Below are 24,775 nucleotides of genomic sequence, written 5' to 3'. Positions count from 1 at the left end.
TCTTTCAACAGGGTGACAAAGCTTATTGTGAAATGAACGTGGGTAGAGAATGCGGCATGGCTTTAGTATGACTTTGTGTGCCAAAAAATTGCAGCAAAATTTTAATGTACAGTAAGCTAATTAAGGGGTATTCTAAACTTTGTCTAGCTAGTGTAAAGATGCACCCAATTTATCAAACAGCCTGAGACACTTTGATATATCTGAAGCCCTTTTTTAGGCTGTCTCGTTTACACTCTCTGTTGTGTCTATGCAACCAAAAGAGGTTATAGTGAAAAACAGGGAGGAGCTTTCTCACTTTCTTTTTTCTATTATGAAGAAAGACCATTGTATGACATATTTGCTGTTTTTCCATTTTTCCATCCAGGAGGAAAGTGGCAGAGTTACATTTTTCATCACCTTCGAAATGCAGGAAACTGTGTGTGGAGTAAAAAATGGCATATATTGGCAAAGATGTGCCTTCAAAGCAAATGAAGCAGTAAGTTTTGTCCAGTTTATTACTTTTTTTATTATTTGTGAATTACACCAAAACAAGTTATATAGTGGGATAGATAAAGCACAAAGCAGATAGAAAACCTAATCAAACAAATGACTTAAAGGAGTACTCCGGTGAAAAACATTATTATTATTATTTTTTTATTCAACTGGTGCCAGAACATTAAACAGATTTGTAAATGAATTCTATTTAAAAAATCTTAATCCTTCCAGTACTTATCAGCTGATGTATGCTCCACAGGAAATTCTTTTCTTTCAAAATTTATTTCCTGTCTGACCACAGTGCTCTTTGCTGACACCTCTGTCCATGCCAGGAACTGTCAAGAGCATTAAAGGTTTGCTATTGGGATTTGCACAGAGGTGTCAGCAGAGAGCACTGTGGTCAGACAGAAAAGAACTCCCTGTGGAGCATACAGCAGCTAATGAGTACTGGAAGGATTAACCCCTTCCCGACCTATGACATACCTGTACGTCATGGGTGGCAAGGTGTTCCCGACCCATGACATACAGGTACGTCATGAACATTACTGCCGCTACTCGCGGCACCCCGCAGCGCCTGGAAAGATGGTGGCTATCACTGATAGCCAGCCATCTTACCGTGCGACCACGGGGGGTTTCATCCCCCACCCCCCCCAGCGATCGCTGCTATCAGCTGGTCAAATCTGACTAGCTGATAGCAGCGTTTCGCTATGAAAATACTTAGCAGCGCGGTGTGTGAGTCCGGATCACGGGGATCGGGACACACACCGCTCTGCTAAGTGTCCCTGACCCGTCCCCCGGAGTCACTTACCCATCCATGCGATGTCCCGAGCGGTCCCGGTGGTCCCAGCGTCCTCCATGCAGTCCCGGCGGCGCTGCGTCCCGGAGGTGAGTTTCCGGCAGCAGTGCGGCATCTTCATTGGCAGCAGTGAGATCGCCGTAAAGCGATCTCACTGCTGCCTCTGAGAGTTTCAAAACTGCAACTCCCAGCATGCCCAAACAGCCTTTGGCTTTCTGGGCATGCTGGGAGTTGTAGTTTTGCAACATCTGGAGGTCCACAGTTTGGAGACCACTGTATAATGGTCTCCAATCTGTGCTCTTCCAGATGTTGCAAAACTACAAATCTCAGCATGCTCAGTCTGTCCAGGCATGCTGGGAGTTGTAGTTCTCTAACATCTGGAAGAGCACAGATTGGAGACCATTATACAGTGGTCTCCAAACTGTGGACCTCCAGATGTTGCAAAACTACAACTCCCAGCATGCCCAGACTGCCCAAGCATGCTGGAAGTTGTAGTTCGGCAACATCTGATCCTTCAGATATTGCCGAACTACAACTTCCAGCATGCCTGGGCAGTCTGGGCATGCTGGGAGTTGTAGTTTTACAACAACTGGAGGCACACTAGTTGGGAAACATTGTCCGTTTCCTACCTCAGTGCCTCCAGCTGTTGCAATTGTTGCAAAACTATAACTCCCAGCATGCACTGGCAGACCATGCATGCTGGGAGTTGTAGTTTTGCAACAGCTGGAGGCACACTGGTTTGGAAACACTAAGTTTGGTTGCAAAACACTTGAAAGTTTATTACTTAACTTAGTGTTTCCAAACCAGCGTTCCTCCAGCTGTTGCAAAACTACAACTCCCAGCATGCACGGACAGCCAAAGGGCATGCTCGGAGTTTGCAACAGCTGGATGTTTGCCCCCCCCCCCCCCCCCAATGTGAATGTACAGGGTACACTCACATGGGCGGAGGTTTACAGTGAGTGCTGCAAGTTTGAGATGGCGCAAATTTTGCGCTGCAGCTCAAACTTCCAGCGTCAAACTTGCTGTGAACCTCTGCCCATGTGACTGTACCCTAAAAACACTACACTACACTAACACTAACCTAAAATAAAAAGTAAAAAACACTACATATACACATACCCCTACACAGCCCCCCGCCCCCCAAAAAATGAAAAACGTCTGGTACGCTACTGTTTCCAAAACGGAGCCTCCAGCTGTTGCAAAATAATAACTCCCAGTATTGCCGGACAGCCATTGACTGTCCAGGCATGCTGGGAGTTTTGCAACAGCTGGAGGCACCCTGTTTGGGAATCATTGGCATAGAATACCCCTATACAAATCCCTAATTCAGGCCTCAAATGCGCATGGCGCTCTCTCACTTTGGAGCCCTGTCGTATTTCAGGGCAACAGTTTTGGGACACATATGGGGTATCGCCGTACTCGGGAGAAATTGCCTTACAAATTTTGGGGGGCTTTTTCTTCTTTAACCCCTTATGAAAAGGTGAAGTTGGGGTCTACACCAGCATGTTAGTGTAAAAAAATAAATTTTTTACACTGACATGCTGGTGTTGCCCTATACTTTTCATTTTCACAAGAGGTAAAAGGGAAAAAAGACCCCCAAAATTTGTAACGCAATTTCTCCCGACTACGGAGATACCCCATATGTGGGCGCAAAGTGCTCTGGGGGCGCACAACAAGGCCCAGAAGGGAGAGTGCACCATGTACATTTGAGGTGATTTGCACAGGGGTTGCTGATTGTTACAGCAGTTCTGACAAACGCAAAACAATAAATATCCATATGTGACCCCATTTTGGAAACTACACCCCTAACGGAATTTAATAAGGGGTGCAGTGAGCATTTACACCCCACTGGTGTATGACAGATTTTTGGAACAGTGGTCTGTGAAAATGAAAAATAAAATTTTTGATTTGCACAGTCCACTGTTTCAAATATCTGTCAAACACCAGTGGGGTGTAAATGCTCACTGCACCCCTTAATAAATTCCATGAGGGGTATAGTTTCCAAAATGGGGTCACATGTGGGGGGGGTCCACTGTTCTGGCACCATAGGGGCTTCCTAAATGGGACATGCCCCCCAAAAACCCTTTCAGAAAAACTCACTCTCCAAAATCCCATTGTCGCTCCTTCCCTTCTGAGCCCTCTACTGCGCCCGCCGAACACTTTACATACGCATATGAGGTATTTCCTTACTCGAGAGAAATTGGGTTACAAATTTTAGGGTGATTTCTCTCCTTTTACCCCTTGTAAAAATCCAAAAATTGGGTCTACAAGAAAATGCGAGTGTAAAAAATGAAGATTTAGAATTTTCTCCTTCACTTTGCTGCTATTCCTGTGAAACACCTAAAGGGTTAAAACACTTACTTAATGTCATTTTGAATACTTTGGGGGTGCAGTTTTTATAATGGGGTCATTTATGGGGTATTTCTAATATGAAGACCCTTAAAATCCAATTCCAACCTGAACTGGGCCCTGAAAAATTACGATTTTGAAAATCTTGAGAAAAATTGGAAAATTGCTGTGGAACTTTGAAGCCCTCTGGTGTCTGCATAAAAAAATTGACAAGTTTTTACTTTTGGAAAACACAAAGTAGACATATTGTATATGTGAATCAATATGTAATTTATTTGGAATATCCATTTTCCTTTCAAGCAGAGACTTTCAAAGTTAGAAAAATGCTAAATTTTCAAAATTTTCATGAAATTTTTAGATTTTTTACCAAGAAAGGATACAAATATCAGTGAAATTTTACCAATAACATAAAGTAGAATATGTCACGAAAAAACAATCTCGGAATCAGAATGATAAGTAAAAGCATTCCAAAGTTATTAATGTTTAAAGTGACAGTGGTCAGATTTTCAAAAAATGCCCAGGTCCTGAAGGTGAAAATGGGCTGGGTCATGAAGGGGTTAGGATTTTTAAATAGATGTAATTTCCAAATCTGTTTAACGTTCTGGCACCAGTTGATTTAAAAAAAAATTAAATAATTCACCCCTTTAAATTTTAGACTTGGTCATTTATTTATTGAACAAAATATTACATATCTGTGAGCGTCATAATTATGTGAACCTTTAGGTTTAGCAGTTACCTTGAATGTGAAATTAGAGTCAGGTGATTTCAATGAAGGGGATGACAATTGGGTATGAGTAGGTGACCTGTTTTATTTCAAGAACAGGGATCTATCAAAGTCTGATCTTCACACACACATTTGATAAAGTGCATCATGTCATGAAGAATCGAGAAGGAGAAAAAAGCAGAAGCGGCACTGATAGAGCAGTTAATCCCAGATATTTCGGGATGAAAGTTAGGGGATCTAGGTAGATTGCTCACCTTTGCATGTTGTGCGGGCAGGCACAACACTGATTAGCGCTTGCAAGAATTGTTCCGTGTCGGGAGGCAGTCGACCATCGGTCCTGCTATGCAGATGCAGGAGAAGAACAGCTGGTGGGAAGACAGCCTGGCGGGGTTGACTTTGTGGCCAGGGAGGAAAAATCTGATTTATTGGTTCAAATGGCGCACTCCCGGAGACTTCAGATAGTGTAAAACTGTGCTGTCTTTATTGAATATAAGAAAAGCAGTTTACAGTACAGACAACACATTTCAAAGGTTGTACCTTCTTCTTCAGGTCCAGTTACACATTGTACATAGTTCAAACTTTATATGCACAAATTGGAATTTAAAAAACGGCGGGAGTGAGGGTCACGGGGTCAGTGATGAGCCTATGTACATTACGTGGCTGAGTACAAATGCTAAGCAGTGGAGTGTATGGTTGAGACAATTCCCAGGGCAGGTCTAAGTGAATGGTAGATAAGCTTCAACTTTGTTGTGTTCTTTAATTATGATGGTCAGTATGTTAACGAGGGGAGCATATATGGAAGTCAGTTAATTGAGAAAGACAGATCTGTGTCATATGGCATGGCAAAATAAACAAGGGGTCGGCATGGAAAAATACAGTGTGATGAACATAACATTACAGTGTGGTTAAACATAGCAATACAGGGAAGAGCCAGTAGATGGCAGCAAAGGATAATTGATTCATGTAGTGTAAGAATGATGCCTGTAAAACGAATATAGATGATGATAATGATTATTTTGGGAACATGTGTATCAGGTAAATTGTAGTGGTACTAAGTCATATGATTAATTAGAACGCTGTTATTGTTTTGTTACTGAAGTTAGGGTGTTTGGAAGTACCACTTGGATGGTGATGGTGATGGATGCAGGAGCGGACTAGGACTCATGGGAGGATATGTGTCTGAGTATTCAATGGATGGGGGTATGATGAATGGTGGGGTGGGGGCGGCCTGGGGTGCCGGATAGGGGTGGATAGTTTAGTATAGGATAGTTCCTCTGCCATGATGTCATGAAAGGTTCTTATGTTGGTTGTCATGCCATATCACACAAAAAAGAGCACTTCAACAACCCCACCACAGGTGAAATTTTCCCCATCATACATCATCTCACATGCAAATCCAGCTTTGTCATCTATGTCATCTCATTCATCTATGGCAAACAGTATGTTGGCAGGACCAGTCAGGAACTGCACTTCAGATTAAACCAACATAGAAACAACATCAAACAGAAATGCCTCCTACATAGTCTCTCCAGACATTGTGCAGAAAAACATCCAGACAACCTCCATCCAATCACCATCTGTCCCATCGATTATGTTCCCAATCACATCTCCAACAGAACCCAAACCTTGACAAGGAGGGAGATGTATTGGATATTCCAACTTGGCACGCTTCAGCCACACGGGGTTAATGAAGCCACCGAGCTCATTTAACCACCTATCCACACCGTCATCCCTTATCAACCCCATCAGTCCCACTCCTGCCTATCTGGCCCCCATCCGATGCCCCAGACCGCCTCTCACCCCACCATTCATCTTACCCCCATCCAGTGAATACTCAGACAGATATCCTCCCATGAGTCCTAGTCCGCTCCTGCATCCTTACATCACCATCAGAGTGGTACTTCCAGACACCCTAACTTCAATAACAAAACAATAACAGCGTTCTAAATAACGGGGTGGCGGCATCCTGGGACCTGTAGTTCCTTCCATATATACTGCAGTACGTATATGTTTATATGTCAATGCCATATGGCTGTTGTTTAGGCTTTGTCCTGTTTGCACTTACACTTTGGATATATTCCCTAAACATACCACTATTAGTAGTTTGCCCTCATCTGCAACTATGTGATTCAGCAGTCATATATGTGTTTACTTAATGTGTGTTAGCATCCTTTGCACATTTATTGTTTAAAGGGGTACTCCGGCGCTAAGACATCTTATCCCCTATCCAAAGGATAGGGGATAAGACGCCTGACCGTGGGGGTCTCACCACTGGGGACCCCCATGATCTTCCACGCCGCACCCCTTTAGCATCAGCCCCCGGAGTGTGCTCGCTCCGGGTCTGATTACTAGCGATCACAGGGACGGAGCATAGTGATGTCACGGCTCCGCCCCGTGTGACGTCACAGCTCCGCCCCGTGTGACGTCACGGCTCCGCCCCCTCAATGCAAGCCTACGGAGGGGTGCTCCGTCCCTGTGATCGCTAGTAATCAGACTGATGCTGATCTAACGGGGTGCGGCGTGGAAGATCAGGGGGTTCCCAGCAGCGGGACCCCACGCGGTCAGGCATCTTATCCCCTATGCTTTGGATAGGGGTTAAGATGTCTTAGAGCCGGAGTACCCCTTTAATGTCCCAGGCATGCCGCCTGTCTGTGCCGTATTCCTCCTTTTTAAATTGCACTGTGTGTTTTTAAATACAGTAACCCCTCGAGATACGATGGCCTCGACATACGTTATTTTCAATATACGATGGCCTCTCAGAGGCCATCGTATCTTAAAAGCAGTATCGACATACGATACTTTTTGTCGGGCCATCATGAAAATAAACAGTTTTCCGGCGGCACTGGTTGCTGCAGCTGCCGCCGGGCGCCGCGCCTGGCTGTTTCAATCGCGGAGGAGCGGAGCTTCAAGTCTCGCGGGTATGTCATGTGACGTTACATCGTCACATGACATTGCCGCGTAGTGACTGGCTGCTGCGGGCCGAGTGGTGAGTCCTCTCTAAGAACGCATTAACCCCCGAACCCCTTAACCTGTTAACGACCATGGACATGTATACACGTCCATGTGCCGTTAACGGGGTATGGCCCCTGACTGGAGCTCGTGCCATACCGGCCGGCCCCCAGCTGATTCCTGTAGCTGGGGGGTCGGCGTTAATAGCCGACATGCGGCGATAGCCGTGGGCGGCTTTTAACCCTTTAGATCCCCGCTGTCAAAGCTGACAGCGGCATCTAAAGGAAGCTTTGAACACTCGCTGGTGGTCCAGTAGGGTGGATCGCCCTCCCGCAGCGCGATTGCGGGGGGCAATCAACTGTGGAGGTAGCTGGAGGGCTTACCTCTGCTTCCATGCTGGCTGCTGTGCTCTGAATGATAAAGCCTGGCAGTGCCAGGCTTTATCAATAGAGCACAGATCACAGATCACATATTTATCTGTATGAGGAACCCAATGATTCCTCCTAAAAGTGTAAAAAATAAAAAAAAAAGTTTAAAAACACACACCCATTAACCCCTTCCTTATTAAAAGTTTAAATCACCCCCCTTTTCCCAAATTACATATAAAAATAATTAAACACAATAAAAATAAACATATATGGTATCGTCACGTGCGTTAATGTCCGACCTATAAAAATATATCATCAATTAAACCGCATGGTCAATGGCGTACACGCAAAAAAAATTCCAAGGTCCAAAATAGGGTATACCATAAAAAATTCATAAGTGATCAAAAAGTCCGATCAATACAAAAATGGTACCGCTAAAAACTTCAGATTACGACTCAGGAACCAATTACCAGTTTTCCATAGACATATGTACTCAACATATGATGGTTTCAACATACAATGGTCCTCCTGGAACCAATTACCATCATATGTTGAGGGACCACTGTATTGTGAAATAAATATTATATTTTTATTTTTTCACATACTTTGAGTAGCTCCTTTTTCTTTTGGGTTTATAATTAATCATATGGCTTAGTACCACTACCTGGTACACATGTACCCATAATCATCATCTTCATCTATATTCGTTTTACAGGCATGATTCTTACACTACATGAATCAATTATGCTTTGCTGCCATCTACTGGCTGTTTCCTGTATTGTTATGTTTAAAGGCGTACTCCACTGGAAAAAAAAAAATTTTTAAATCAACTTGTGCCAGAAAGCTAAACAGATATGAAAATTACTTCTATTTAAAAATCTTAACCCTTCCAGTACTTATCAGCTGCTGTATATTCCAGAGGAAGTTCTTTTCTTTTTGAATTTCCTTTCTGTCTGACCACATTGCTCTCTGCTGACACCACTGTCTATTTTAGGAACTGTCTAGAGTAGGTGCAAATCTCCATAGCAAACCTATCGTGCTCCGGACAATTCCTAAAATGGACAGAGTCAGCAGAGAGTATTGTGGTCAGACAGAAAAGAAATTCAAAAAGAAAAGAACTTCCTACTGCTTCCTAGTACTGGAAGGATTAAGATTTTTAAATTGAAGTAATTTACAAATCTGTTCAACTTTCTGGCACCAGTTGATTAAAAAAAAAAAAATTTTCAAGGGGAGTACCCCTTTGACCACACTGTAATGTTATGTTCATCACACTGTATTTTCCCATGCCGACCCCTTGTTTGTTTTTTTCCCCCGCCACTTGAAACAGATCTGTCTTTCTCAATCAACTGAGTTCCATGTATGGTCCCCTCGTTAACATACTGACCTAGATGTGCCCATCATAATTAAAGAACACAACAAAGTAAAGGTTTATCTAGCGTTCAGTTAGACCTGCCCAGGGAATCGTCTCAACCATACACTTCACTGCTTAGCATTTGTACACGTAATGTACAGAGGCTCTAGCCAGCCTATTGACTTCAATGGACAAAATTCCTTGATGGTAAAGGTACCATATTTAGAACCAAAAGCCAAATGTTACTGTTCAGAGAGCCACAGGTCTGCGTGACATCATCACTGACCCCGTGACCCTCACTGCACCATTTTTTTTATTCCAATTTGTGTATATAAAGTGTGAACTATGTACAATGTGTAACTGGACCTGAAGAAGTAGGTACAACCTTTGAAACGCGTTGTCCATACTGTAAACTGCCTTTCTTATATTCAATAAAGACAGCACTGTTTTACACTATTTGAAGTCTCCGGGAGTGCGCCATTTGAGCCAATAAATCAATTTTTTCCTCCCTGGCCACAAAGTCAACCCCGCCAGGATGTCTTCCCATCAGACGTTTTTCTCATGTCATGAAGAAAGTACACATCTGAGGACCTCAGAAGAAGAATTGTTGATGCTCATCAACAGGGCTGGACTGGCCTACTAGCATACCAGGAAAATTCCCCATAAACTGCATGCCCTGTAAGCCACAAGTGTACGGCCCATGTTCGGCCACTAGATGCAGGGCCAATCCTCAGAGCAGAGGAAGAAGGGGTGGTGACTGGGTTGCCCTCCACCACAAGCACACAAGGTCTTGACACTAGTATCAGGACCTGATATGCAGTGTTTGCAGTACACAGAAAAACTGCAGAGTGACATTGCTAAAAGCTAGGAGCACCCAGCCCTGCCACCAACTCCAGCACCTGCAGGATGGCTGCATCATGGCGTAGACGGCACAATGATATGACGTCATCATGCCACTTACGGCACAGACATAACTGGACCAGACTCTGCCTGGGCACGGTGAGAAGTTTTTTTGTTTTACCCACCGACCCACCCAGCTAACATGGGGTGGACAATATTTAAAAAACTATCTCATATATCTTTTTTTTCTTTCCAGGACTTTGGTGAATGCTCAGCACATGTTTTAGTCAACACAGAAACAAATAGTAAGAAGGTTATTTGGCAAAACTGTTTTACTGCCAAAGGTATGTACAATACAATATAACCGTACATCACTGGCTACCTAGTTGTACAGTTAAAGGGGTACTCCGGTGGAAACCTTTTTTTTTTTTTTAAATCAACTGGTGGCAGAAAGTTAAACAAATTTGTAAATTACTTCCATTAAAACATCTTAATCCTTCCTGTACTTATTAGCTGCTGAATACTACAGAGGAAATTCTTTTCTTTTTGGAATGCTCTCTGATGACATCACGAGGACAGTTCTCTCTGCTGATGTTATTATAATAATAACGCTTTATTTATTGTTGTTCTTAGTGGGATTTGAACCCAAGTCCCCTGCACTGCAAGGCAGCAGTGCTAACCACTGAGCCACCATACTGCCCTTAGCATTCATCTGCTATGCATGGTTGCTAAAATGGACAGAGATGTCAGCAGAGAGCACTGTGCTCATGATGTCATCAGTGTTCCAAAAAGAAAGGAATTTCCTCTGTAGCATTCAGCAGCTAATAAGTACTGGAAGGATTAAGATTTTTTAATAGTAGTAATTTACAAATATGTTTAACTTTTCGCCACCAGTTGATTTAAAAGAAAAAAGGTTTTCACCGGAGTACCCCTTTAAGTTGGTCCCTTTTCACATTGGATGTGCCATCCAAAAAAACTTAGGTCATGTTGCTTATACATTGCCAGGTCCACTACAGAATAAGGGCTGTTGTCAGAAAGAGTAAGCTCACAATTTGGAAAACTCCTCACTTACTCCAAAATACATTAAGGGAACATTTTAAAGGAATTATCTCATTCCAGCAGCCCCAGTAGTGGTATAACAAGATCTACGAGGCCCAAAAAAAAATTTTGTGGAGCGAAATTGAAAAGAATAATTGCAACTTTTGGGTGGTTTCGTTTCAACGTAGTATACTTTATGGTTCAAATGATGTTATCTTCAGGTTTTAGGTCAATGCAATCACAACTGTTAACCCCTTAAGGACAAAGCCATTTTGGCCTTGAGGACACAACCAACTTTTTTTTTTTTACCTTCTCGCCTTTTAAAAAGGCATAACTGTTTTATTTATTCATCCATAAATGTACTGCACAACCAAATAATTATTATTTGTTGCAGGAAATTTAAAGGAAAACTACCCCCTCAATCTCTCCTGCAGCCCCCTTGAGTCATGCATGATTCACGATATAGGGGCAGGAGTATTGTGACGTCACGGCCCTGGCCGCAATGTCCCCTCCCATAGGCTTGCATTAAGGGGGTGGAGTGTGACGTCACGAGGGGCGGAGCTGATACTTCACAATACTTAGCCCCTGTATCGTGAGTCATCACGCACGCAGCAAACTATTTTTAATATGGGATTATGAACATTCTATTTAAATAGTTTGAACATTTCTGCACTTAGCCATACTTATGTTTATTTATTTAATTATTTTTAATTATTTTTTACTTATTTTTATTAGTAAAAGGTAAAAAAAAAAAGGGTAACTTAATTTTTTATTGGGGTGGGGCTTATTCACTTTTTTTTTTTATTTTTAATATTTTTTTTATTTCTTTAACTCCTAACAGGGAACTATTTATAGGAATGTATTGATTACATATACTGTTCAGTGCTATGCATTGGCATAACACTGATCTATGTGATCTGCAATCCATTTGTATAGTATGCCAGAAGGCAGATCATATATGTGAATCTCGGAAGAGCAACATAGAGGATGTAAAGAGACCTCTGGCTGCCATCTTGACTCCTGCAATCGTGCTCGGGGAAAAGTCCCCCAAGCCCCGCACATAGATTAAATGCCATGATCAATGATGAGCACAGTATCTGATGGGTTAATAGTGTAAATCAGCGTGATTGCTAATGTTTGCAATTATCCATAAGGTCCAAATGAGGTGTGGTGATCATGGAACCACACAATGTACACATACGTCGCTGTGCGGTAAGTACCAGGGCACAGCAACAGGGTTGTAAAAGGGCTCGATTTTTGATTCGTGATCTGAAATTTTTATCTGTACCATTTTTGTTTTGATAGGCTCTTTTGGTTGCTTTTTATTTATTTTGTTCTGGTATGTGAAATTATGAAAAATATTCAGTTCTGGAAATTGTTATTTTTTTCCATTTACACTATTTGCCCCACAGTTTAATTAAGGTTACATTTTAATAGTTCGTACAAACGCAATACCAAATGTGATTATTTTTATGTACATTATTTTATTTGAAAAATGGCAAAAGGGGGTGAATAAAAACTTTTATAGAGGCGAGATGTTCACATTTATATATTTTTAATTTTTCTTAACAATTTTTTTATTTTTGCTTACACTGTTTAATGGAATACCATGGATCAGTGTTATTGGTGCTCTACTTATACAGGCTGCGGTGGGTGCCTGTATTCCTAAAGTGCCAATTGTATGACACAGAGGCAGGTAGGGATCATCAAGCCATCATCACAGCTGATCAGAACCCTGCGATTAACTCACGGTGGTCCAAATTAGCACCTACACCCACACACACACTCACCAGCACCAGCAAGTTTGACGTTTAGATCCCATGATCAACTTTGATTGTGTGATCTAATGGGTTAATGCTGGGCATCGGCATTAGAAGTGAGTCCTGATAGCGGCCATTTCTCTCTGTCTATGAAGTGAGCACAGCTTTTGTTCTTGCTTCATAGACTTATTTGTTATGACGTAATTATACATTATTTTGTAATAACATATTCCCGCCTATGACACAACTATACATCATAGAACAGGAGAGGGTTAATTTATTTAGCCTTATGTGCCATTTACTTAATTCATGTACCTTCTCTTCTATTTACTGAAGAAGAGAGTGATTGCCCCACCAAGGTCTATGAGACAAGCACTAGATAAGCAGTGACATCAGATAACCCCACCTCTTACTTTGCTGTTTCAGTGATGTACAACTTGAGAGTCTATAAAGTAAAACAAGAAGCACATGTATTTGTAACTGCACCTCCACTGTTTCAAAGTACAGCTTTGAAAAACATCACATAAATGTAAATTCAAACATAGAAAAGTGATTACAACCAATTAAAAAATATGTTTCCAATGTAACATTTCCTCCTATAGATGGTGGGGTGATAACTTTCAATTTCATGGTAAACTAAGATGTTTATTATTATTTTATTATTCATTATAGTTTCATTAGTGCCAATTTTTTAACAAATGTGAAAAAAAATTTAAGAAATGTTTTTGTTACCCCGGATAAACATGTCAATATAAATTGTAGCTGCCAAACTGTCATACATTGTGACTGTATTCGTTCTTTTTATAGGGTGGCAGCCAAAAACACCAAAGATACTAGGTAAACCTTTTTTTCTATACTTTGTAACTATTCTGTGTTTAAAATATAGTTTAAATGGGCATTGTCAAATACAAAACCTTCCTATATGTTGTACATCTTGGCAAAACATTAACCTTTCTAATATACTTTATAAGAAAATTTTTGTTCCTTTTTATAGATATCATGGTTTATAAAATCATGACTTTGTCCAAGCTGAAGCACAGGCATGGACAAAGTCCAGTAAGTGAGGGTGGGCTAACACTCCTCTGTGCTCTCTCCTGTCTAACAGGACTCCTGTGTACTCTCTCCTGTCTGATTGTACTCCTCTGTTCTCTCTCCTGTCTGATAGTACTCCTCTGTGCTCTCTCCTGCCTGATAGTACTCCTCTGTGCTCTCTCCTGTCTGATAGTACTCCTCTGTGCTCTCTCCTGTCTGATAGCACTCCTCTGTGCTCTCTCCTGTCTGATAGTTCTCCTCTGTGCTCTCTCCTGCCTGATAGTACTCCTCTGTGCTCTCTCCTGTCTGATAGTACTCCTCTGTGCTCTCTCCTGTCTGATAGCACTCCTCTGTGCTCTCTCCTGTCTGATAGTACTCCTCTGTGTTCTCTCCTGTCTGTAGTACTCCTCTGTGCTCTTTCCTGTCTGATAGTACTCCTCTGTGCTCTCTCCTATCTGATAGTAATCCTCTGTGCTCTTCCATGTCTGATAGTACTCCTCTGTGCTCTCTCCTGTCTGATAGTACTCCTCTGTGCTCTCTCCTGTCTGATAGTACACCTCTGTGCTCTCTCCTGTCTGATAGTACTCCTCTGTGCTCTCTCCTGTCTGATAGTACACCTCTGTGCTCTCTCTTGCCTGATAGGACTCCTCTGTGTTCTCCCCTGTCCTATCACACAGTATATTAGAAAGGTTAATGTTTTGCCAAGATTTACAACATATCAAAATCAAGAAGTCTAGCTTCTAAAATAATTCACGCACCTACAATGTTTATAGTTTTAGAGCCAACTGTGTCGGTTGTCCAACGCTCTCTCCTGGGAAGCTATCACATCATAGACACCAAAAGTGAGATGTTGTTACCAATAATTCAGTCGGCAATTGAAAAAATGAATAGAGTGGGAAACCACCAATTCCACTTTGACCTTGAAAATTTTGCAAAGGCGGAGCAACAGGTAAGAAACGATTGTTCCAATAAACATTGAATACATTGTAGTGGATACAAGTGACACTTCCCACAGCCTACATAACCCTCACAGCAAAGAAAGACTTGTACTCCTGTGAGTATTTTTATACTCAATTTATTATTGTTCTCGTTGCAATGTGTATATATTATTCAGAGTGAATTAATAAGAAGTGTTTTCTCATTGTACTTTGGAGCTAAGACTTTTGGGCATTGTATTAAAGTGGATAAAATCTCCGCTTGTATATCATGTATTTGTATTTAGAAAAATTAGCTTATGTAAATCAGTTATCAATGTATAAAAGTAAAGTATATGTACTTCCTTTTGTAGATGAATTTATCATTTCAGTCTTTTTAACATAAAATCCCTCACTCCAGATTTGTAATCCACTAAACAAAAAAAGATAACCCCATGTGGTGTTATATTGATTATATATTTTATTACTAATTTGTACAACATAGCTTCTTATCTATTTAATATAATATATGCTTTAGGTTGTAAGTGGATGGAACTACATACTCGAGTACAAAATCCGCCAAACAAATTGCTCCAGAAATGTATTTCCTAAATGGTCTCCAGCAGAATGCTCACTTGACAAAAATGGGGTAAGTTGGTTTATTGAATTGTTCATCTTTAGTGATGTAGATAAATGTTATATTCCACAGTTACATTCCACACCACATGAATTTTGTGCTAAATTTCTTCTGGTCCAAAATGGAAGCTTAACAATTATTGCCCTTTTTGGCATCTGCTCCAAGCTAAATTATTGAACTGCTTCCTATTGTGTCCATTATCCTGCTATAAAAGAACAATGTCTTAGCATTAAAAAAATAAAAAATAAACTGATAATTACAATCTATCCTAATCACCAATATTAATGTCCCTGTCGTTTCCTAAGGGCAACATTTACCTAACACAGAGGATTTCAGAATGCCAGATCCTTTGCCCATGTACACTAGATTGTCGCCTGATGTAGCTGAAATTGGCGGATTCGGTCCTTTATGGGGGAGATAAATCTCCCCTATGTCTATTTACATGTGTGGCCAGCTTTAGGGAACATCATTTTAGTTTTCCTTATTTTGTCACACTGTAACATTGCTGTGTATGACTGAACATGTGCCTATTTACCACAGTTCTATTTGCAGTTCCATTAAGCAAGGATATTTTGTAATTTCTCTTTTAAATGTATTTTTATAGCAAGATGGTAATTGTATTACCCGAGTGTTTGTTACACCAAATGAAGAAATCAAGGATATATTTTTAAATTGCCACTCAAGCACAGGTAAGAATATGCAGATAGGAAATAGCATATACATATCTAGGAACACGTTGATATTCATTGTTTCTACAGGAAAAAAACATTGTTGCTTTATTGCATAGGAATAGAAGACACCTAACCTTTTTAAATAGAACCACTAAGATTAAGGAATCCTGCCAGTGTTAATGTTTCAACCCTAGTAAGAAGTTATTGCAATGATCATATAAAAGTGTACATTTAGAATAGGTTACAAAAAGGGGAAAAGTTATTAAAACCGTCATTTGACATGCCGCTCTTAAGTAAAAGAAAGCTGGCAGATGATACGCCAAAAGTATTTCAAGGCGCAAGCCTGTAAATACATTTTGCCCAACTTTGCAACCATTGGACTGAAATCTATGACATAGATTGCAGTCATAACTAAATCCTTGTGTAAATTATAGTAAATATGCCATGTTACAGGAAAACAAAAAGTGCATAAAATTAGGGTTTCTGCTGTACAAGTCTTAATAAATTCCCCCAATGTGTATTGTATCTTTTAGCTAATGTGCATATTACTGCCATTTTATTTAGATAAGACTTTGCGGCCAGCAGTAGACCTCTTGTTTCATTGCCATATCATCTTCTTACAGTTATGGTACTAATTATCAGATATTCGCTATGATGACTAAAATACAACATTTACATGGTATTTTTAGGCAATATAATGCTATACATTGGCCTCAGAAATAAGAAATGTTATCATGAATTTCTTTCATAGCTCCTTCTATACAACCCAGTGAAAGACTACATTCTAAGCATCTTTGAAAGAAAAAAAATCCTAGTTAAATTCATAATCTTAGGCTCCTTTCACACTGCTTTTGGGACCTGACGGGTCCCAACGGGTGACGATGGGTCCCAATGGACCCCATTCACTATGATGGGGTCCCGACGGACCCTTTCTTTTTTAGCGGCGAGTAGCGGGAGAAAAATTTGTGCAAACACAAATTTTTCTCCTGCTATTCGCGATCCTACAGAAACAAACGGCAGTGTGAAAGTAGCCTTACATATATGCATTACGTTTTTTAAGACACCATTAAATGTAAAGTGATAAAGCAGTAATAAGAAACAAAAGAAATATAATACAGAAGGGAAATACTGTTCTCTAGTGAAGTCACTGGAGTGGAGTGTTCAGGTAAAAAGTATGGAATATGAGGAGTGAGTAGGAATATGAATATACAGTAAGTGTCCAATCAGTTTAAAATAAATGTACATTAAAATTAAAGCAGTTAAAATAGGGTTTGTACTGTTAACCTGTAGTAAGCCTTTTATGTTAGTATGGAGTGAAGTGTTATATATATCCAATCAGTGAAATTGTGTGATATTATGTAAAAAATATACATTCATTATGATATAAATACATACAGATTAAACAGTGAGAGATAACTGAAAGGCCCTTACAGATGCTCCCTAATATCTCAATACAAAAAAACGTGTAAGAAAATGAATAGTTTTTCAATGGTGTCCTGGCCCCTATGGTGCCAGGACAGCAAAAAATATATAAAATAACCCGCATGGCATACTATTTTGGAAACTACATCCTTCAAGCAACGTAAAAAGGGGTACAGTGAGCCTTAACACCCCACAGGTGTTTGACAACTTTTCGTTAAAGTTGGATGTGTAAATACATTTTTTTTTCACTAAAATGCTGCTTTTCCCGCAAATTTTACATATTTACAAGGGGTAATAGTAGAAAATGCCCCCAAAAATTTGTAACCCCATTTCTTCTGAGTATGGAAATACCCCATGTGTGGACGTCAAGTGCACTGCGGGCAAACTACAATGCTCAGAAGAGAAGGAGTCACATCTGGCTTTTGGAAAGCAAATTTTGATGAAATTATTTTTGAGGGGCATGTCCCATTTAGGAAGCCCCTATGGTGCCAGGACAGCAAAAAAAAACCTCACATGGCCTACTATTTTGGAAACTACACCCCTCAAGGAACGTAACAAGGGACACAGAGAGCCTTAACACCCCACAGGTGTTTGACGACTTTTCATTAAAGTTGGATATGTAAATTAAATGTATTTAGTTTTTTCACTAAAATGCTGCGTTTCCCCCAAATTTTAAATTTTTCAAGGGGTAATAGGAGAAAATGACCCCCGAAATTTGTAACCCCATTTCTTCTGAGTATGGAAATACCCCATGTGTGGACATCAAGTGCTCTGCTGGAGCACTACAATGCTCAGAAGAGAAGGAGCGCCATTGAGCTTTCAGAGAGTGAATTTGTTTGGAATGGAAGTCAGGGGCCATGTGCGTTTACAAAGCCCCTCGTGGTGCCAGAACAGTGGACCCCCACATGTGACCCCATTTTGGAAACTACACCCCTCACAGAATTTAATAAGGGGTGCAGTGAGTATTTACACCCCACTGGCATTTGACAGATCTTTGGAATAGTGGGCTGTGCAAGTGAAAAATAAAATTTTTCATTTTCACGGACCACTGTTCCAAAAATCTGTCAGGGGTGTAAATGCTCACTGCACCCCTTATTAAATTCTGTGATGGGGTGGTTTCAGAAATGGGGTCACATGTGGGGGGGTCCATTGTTCTGGCACTATGAGGGCTTTGTAAACACACATGGCCTTCAATTTCGGCCACATTCTCTCTCCAAAATCCCAATGGCGCTCCTTCTCTTCTGAGCATTGTACTTCGCCCGCAGAGCACTTTACAACCACATAAGGAGTATTTTCTTTCTCAGAAGAAATGGGGTTACAAATTTTGGGGGGCTTTTTTCCCTATTTTCCCTTGGGAAAATGAAAAATTTAGGGCAACACCAGCATTTTAGTGAAAACTATTTTTTTTTCATTTTCCCATCCAAATTAAATGAAAATTCTTCAAACACCTGTGGGGTGTTAAGTTTCACTATACCCCTTGTTACGTTCCATGAGGGATGTAGTTTCCAAAATGGGGTCACATGTGGGTATTTATTTTTTTGCGTTTATGTCAGAACCGCTGTAAAATCAGCCACCCCTGTGCAAATCACCAATTTAGGCCTCAAATGCACATAGTGCGCTCTTACTCCTGAGCCTTGTTGTGCGGCCGCAGAGCATTTTACGCCCACATATGGGGTATTTCCGTACTCAGGAGAAATTGCGTTACAAATTTTGGGGGTCTTTTTTTGCTTTTACCGCTTGTGAAAATAAAAAGTATGGGGCATCACCAGCATGTTAGTGTAAAAATGTTAATTTTTTTACACTAACAGGCTGGTGAAGCCCCCAACTTTTCCTTTTCATAAGGAAAAAAAGTCCCCCAGAATTTGCAGTGCAATTTCTCCTGAGTACAGAAATACCCCATATGTGGCCCTAAACTGTTTCCTTGAAATATGACAGGGCTCTGAAGTGAGAGAGCACCATGCGCATTTGAGGACTAAATTAGGGATTGCATAGGGGTGGACATAGGGGTATTCTATGCCAGTGATTCCCAAACAGGGTGCCTCCAGCTGTTGCTAAACTCCCAGCATGCCTGGACAGTCACTGGCTGTCCGGAAATGCTGGGAGTTGTTGCTTTGCAACAGCTGGAGGCTCCATTTTGGAAACACTGCCGTACAATACGTTTTTCATTTTTATTGGGAGGACAGTGTAAGGGGGTGTATATGTAGTGTTTTACCCTTTATTATGTGTTAGTGTAGTGTAGTGTAGTGTTTTTAGAGTACATTCACACAGGGCGGGTTTACAGCGAGTTTTGAGCTACAGCGGAAATTTGCTGCATTTCAAACTTGCAGCGAGAAACTCACTGTAAATCCACCTGTGTGACTGTACCCTGTACATTCACATTGGGGGGGGGGGGACTACAAATCTCAGCATGCCCTTTGGCTGTCCATGCATGCTGGGGGTTGTAGTTATGCAACAGCTGGAGGCACACTGTTTGCAAAACACTGAGCATTTGTTACTTAACTCAGTGTTTCCCAACCCGTGCGCCTCCAGCTGTTGCAAAACTACAACTCCCAGCATGTACGGTTTTTCAGTGCATGCTGGGAGATATAGTTTTGCAACAGCTGGAGGCACACAGGTTGGGAAACACTGAGTTAGGAAACAGACAATGTTTCCCAACCAGTGTGGCTCCAGTTGTTGCAAAACTACAACTCCCAGCATGCCCAGGCAGCCGAAGGGCATGCTGAGAGTTGTAGTTTTGCAACAACTGGAGGAGAACAGTTTGGAGACTACTGTGTAGTGGTGTCCAAACTGTAGCCCTCCAGATGTTGCAAAACTACAACTCTCAGAATGCACAGACTGCCCAGGCACGCTGGGAGTTGTAGTTCAGCAACATCTGAAGGGCCAGATATTACAGAACTACAACTCCCAGCATGCCTGGACTGTCTGGGCCTGCTGGGAGTTGTAGTTTTGAAACATCTGGAAGAGCACAGATTGGAGACCACTGCTCCAAAACGGAGCCACCAGCTGTTGCAAAACTACACCTCCCAGCATGCCCAGACAGCCAAAGGGCATGCCGGGAGTTGTAGTTTTGAAACTACCAGAAGCAGCAGTGAAGAGCTTCACTGCTGCCTCTGATGCAGATGCCGCCGCCGCCTCCACTTACCCGCCGCCCCCGCTGCAGCCGCCAACCCGTGTGCCTCCAGCTTTTGAGAGCCTGCCGCCGGTCCCCACTGCCGCGCCGGGACTCGGTAAGTGCTGCGGTCCCCGCCGCAGCTCTCGGCGTCATCTTCCCCTGCTCTGCTCGGACTTCTAGCGGCGGGCAGAGCAGGGGAAATGAACTTTACCCCCCCCCCCAGTCAGCTCATTCACTGTGATTGGTCCACAGGGACCAATCACAGTGATCGCTGACCAGGACCATCGACAGATGGTCCTGGGGGGTGTTGCAGAAGTGGTCCCCTGCTGTGATGCGCAAACTGCCTGCACATCACGGCTTATATATAAGCCATTCTGCGGGAAGGGGTTAAAAGAAGGATCAAAACAAAGTCGATCACTGTTTTCAAAGGATATATGAATCCATTATTGCCTCTGAAAAGGAATAAAATATAGCATGGAGTGATATAGAGTCTGTTATTTATAATGGTGTTGCCGATACCAGGAGGAAAATGTACATTAAATCAGTCTTATATTAGGCTTACAAAAGAGAAGGAGGAAGCTTTTGATTTCATAAGAGAAGTAGTGTCCGTAATAATAATGGCAATAACTCTATCGGTACTGTGTACCATTTAAGTCTGTCTTCTGTGAAGACTCATTAGATGTGCCATTAGAAATCCTTTTCTGTGAAATAAAAATAGTCTGGTGCGTTACACCTTCTCACCAGTTTGGCTGATGTCTCGTGGCGCTCTCACACTTAGCTGCTACGGCTTTCCACTGGGTCACCTAGTCGCTGCCTGGTAAGTCGTTGGCGCCAGAGATCTAGTGTTGTACGGAGTGCAATGAGACTGTCAACGTCTTTTCTCCTGCATGGGAATGCACCAAATTCAAATGGCAATGGTAACTATTCAGACAATGGGGTGGTTCCTCCGGGTGACACATCCGGGGGACACTTCTTTGCACACCGGTCTGACACAAAAAGAAATAAATAAACTAAAGTAACTTTTTTTTTAAACTTTTTGTTAACAGTACAAACCCTCTTTTAACTACTTTCATTTTAATTTTTATTTCCATCTTCTACACACTGGACACTTAGGGTCTATTCACACGGCAGAATTTCTGCATGCGGATTCCGCCTCATTAAAGCCTAATAGACTTCTATGGGATTCCACACTCCCATTCACACTTCTGAACTTTTGCATGCGGATTCCGCACTGATTCCGCACCAATTACGCACAAGCCAGAAACCACCCAAATGAATGCGGACGCAAAATTGGTGCGGATGTGTGGAAATTCTACAGTGTGAATATACCCTTACTGTATATTCCTATTCCTCCTCACTCCTCCTATTCCATACGTTTCATCTGAACACTCAACTCTAGTGACTTCACTAGAAAGCAGTAATTCCCTTCCGTATTTGTATTTCTCAGGTTGTATAGGGTACACAACCTTATCTTTTATACAAGTTCTCGTTTAATCCATCTCCCAGTATTGTCAAGCTACCTATTCTTTTTTGCAATAAACTGAATATTGTCTGTTATACTCAAAACAGTTGGATGTCCAGAGTGTTAAATTACATAACATTTCTCATGACTCATGGGTTCTTCATCAGGGGTGTGCGGATGCATCAGGAGAGTTGCCCCTAGACTTTTAATAGTCCTATAGTACCAAGTTTTATTCTCCTTGACAGTGCTGTAGCTATTGATTTATCTGATGCTGGTAGTTCATTTTCTACATTACAACTTTCTTTTACTGCAGAGAGTACATGTAAAATGGAAAATAATTCAGTTGTTTTACAATAAAACATTTTATTCATCTTTAGGATTTTGTCTTAGCTGCCCTGATGCAGTGGAAGCTACTGATCCTGAACTGCTGTATTTGCTGAAGCAATTTATTGAGGAATATAATTCAGACAGTAATCATACAAACCTTTATAAAGTTCAGAACATTGAGACTGCCACAAGGAAATTGGTAACGTTTACTACCATAAAAAGCCAACATTTTACTTTAATGCCGGGTTTTCACATAGTATTCCCATCAGCATTTTAATCAGTATTTTTTACCCAAAACCAGAAGTGGAACAAAAATTTTCAGTGTTTTTGGCTCACACCTTGTTAAAAGTACTCACCATAATACACTGCTCAAAAAAATAAAGGAAACACTTAGATAACACATCCTAGAGCTGAATAATTGAACTAATCGTACAAAATACTTTTGTATTTACATAGTTGAATGTGCTGACAACTAAACCACACAAAAATTATCAATGGAAATCAAATTTATCAACCCATGGAGGTCTGGATATGAAGTCACACTCAAAATCAAAGTGGAAACCACACTACAGGCTGATCCAACTTTGATGTAATATCTTCAAAACAAGTCAAAATGAGGCTCAGTAGTGTGTGGCCTCCACGTGCCCGTATGACCTCCCTACAATGCCTGGGCATGCTCCTGATGAGGTGGTGGTGGTCTCCTGAAGGATGTCCTCCCAGACCTGGACTAGAGCATCCACCAACTCCTGGACAGTCTGTGGTGCAACGTGGCGTTGGTGGATGGAGCGAGAATTGATATCCCAGATGTGCTCAATCAGATTCAGGTCTGGGGAACAGGCGGGCCAGTCCATAGCATCAATGCCTTCCTCTTGCAGGAACTGCTGACACACTCCAGCCACATGAGGTCTAGCATTGTCTTGCATTAGGAGGAACCCAGGGCCAACCGCAACAGCATATGGTCTCACAAGGGGTCTGAGAATCTCATCTCGGTACCTAATGGCAGTCAGGCTACCACTGGCAAGCACATGGAGGGCTGTGCGACCCCCCAAAGAAATGCCACCCCACACCATTACTGACCCACCGCCAAACTGGTCATGCTGGAGGATGTTGCAGGCAGCAGAACGTTCTCCATGGTGTCTCCAGACTCTGTCACGTCATCACATGTACTCAGTGTGAACCTGCTTTCATCTGTGAAGAGCACAGGGGCGAATTTGCCAATCTTCGTGTTCCCTGGCAAATGCCAAACGTCCTGCAGGGTGTTGGGCTGTAAGCACAACCCCCACCTGTGGACGTTGGGCCCTCATACCACCCTCATGGAGTCTGTTTCTGACAGTTTGAGTGGACACATGCACATTTGTGGCCTGCTGGAAGTAATTTTGCAGGGCTCTGGCAGTGCTCCTCCTGCTTGTCCTTGCACGAAGGCAGAGGTAGCGTTCCTGCTGCTGGGTTGTTGCCCTCCTACGGCCTCCTCCATGTCTCCTGATGTACTGGCCTGTCTCCTGGTAGCGCCTCCATGCTCTGGGCACTGGGCACTGGACAGACACAGCAAACCTTCTTGCCACAGCTTGAATTGATGTGCCATCCTGGATGAGCTGCACTACCTGAGCCACTTGTGTGGGTTGTAGACTCCATCTCATGCTTCCACTAGAGTGAAAGCACCACCAGCATTCAAAAGTGACCAAAACATTAGCCAGGAAGCAGAGGAACTGAGAAGTGGTCTGTGGTCACCACCTGCAGAACCACTCCTTTAATGGGGGTGTCTTGCTAATTGCCTATTATTTCCACCTGTTGTCGGTTCCATTTGCACAACAGCATGTGAAATTGATTGTCAATCAGTGTTGCTTCCTGAGTGGACAGTGTGATTTCACAGAAGTGTCATTGACTTGGAGTTACATTGTGTTGTTTAAGTGTTCCCTTTATTTTTCTGAGCAGTGTACTACATGTGCACAGACAATAAACCACCAAAGGTGGTCAAAAAAGACCCTTTAGTTCCCAACCATCTAGATTAAACTATTTACAGGACTTTATTAAGAAGGTCTAAAAAGTGAAAAATTTAACTGAAGAACACACACATTAAAAGCACTGTGCGCAATTGACCTCCATGAAAATAAGAATTATGGGCTCTGCTGGCTCCATTATTACTATTAAGATGTAGAGGACATTTCTGCAGTCTATGGGGGGTATTTATCAATTTTGCCTGTTGACAGTTTCTTTTTACCCTTTTTTTTCACTTTGGTTTTCGTGGACATGCACCAAATTTATCATTTGGTGCAAGCTGTTTGTAATTTTGGCTCAAATGTTGAAATCAGCTTTGTTACTTTATTGCAGTGGTCTTCAACCTGCGGACCTCCAGATGTTGCAAAACTACAATTCCCAGCATGCCCGGACAGCCGTTGGCTGTCCAGGCATGCTGGGAGTTGTAGTTTTGCAACATCTGGAGGTCCGCAGGTTGGAGACCACTGCTTTAGTGCTTAGCTTTCCTGAACCTGTGTGGCCATGTCCAATGCTGGCTCAATGGAGGGTGAAGGTTCCTCAGAGACAACGATGTC

The 24,775-nt window shown here is 41.9% G+C and overlaps 1 protein-coding gene across 1 annotated transcript in view; it reads left to right on the top strand.

The window, feature by feature from the left end:
* The window catches only part of LOC130361806 (T-kininogen 2-like), a 54,107-nt gene that overhangs the window by 10,829 nt on the left and 18,503 nt on the right, over positions 1-24,775 (top strand). The window contains exons 2-8 of the mRNA XM_056565314.1: positions 365-475; positions 10,108-10,195; positions 13,457-13,486; positions 14,455-14,630; positions 15,134-15,244; positions 15,837-15,921; positions 22,277-22,425. Of these exons, the coding sequence (XP_056421289.1) occupies positions 365-475; positions 10,108-10,195; positions 13,457-13,486; positions 14,455-14,630; positions 15,134-15,244; positions 15,837-15,921; positions 22,277-22,425 (750 nt within the window). The remainder of the gene's footprint in view (positions 1-364; positions 476-10,107; positions 10,196-13,456; positions 13,487-14,454; positions 14,631-15,133; positions 15,245-15,836; positions 15,922-22,276; positions 22,426-24,775) is intronic.

Source organism: Hyla sarda, chromosome 3, assembly GCF_029499605.1.
Source record: "Hyla sarda isolate aHylSar1 chromosome 3, aHylSar1.hap1, whole genome shotgun sequence".
NCBI classification, from domain to species: domain Eukaryota; kingdom Metazoa; phylum Chordata; class Amphibia; order Anura; family Hylidae; genus Hyla; species Hyla sarda.
Note: the sequence above shows the minus strand (reverse complement) of the source record. Positions and strands in the feature narration are given on the sequence as shown.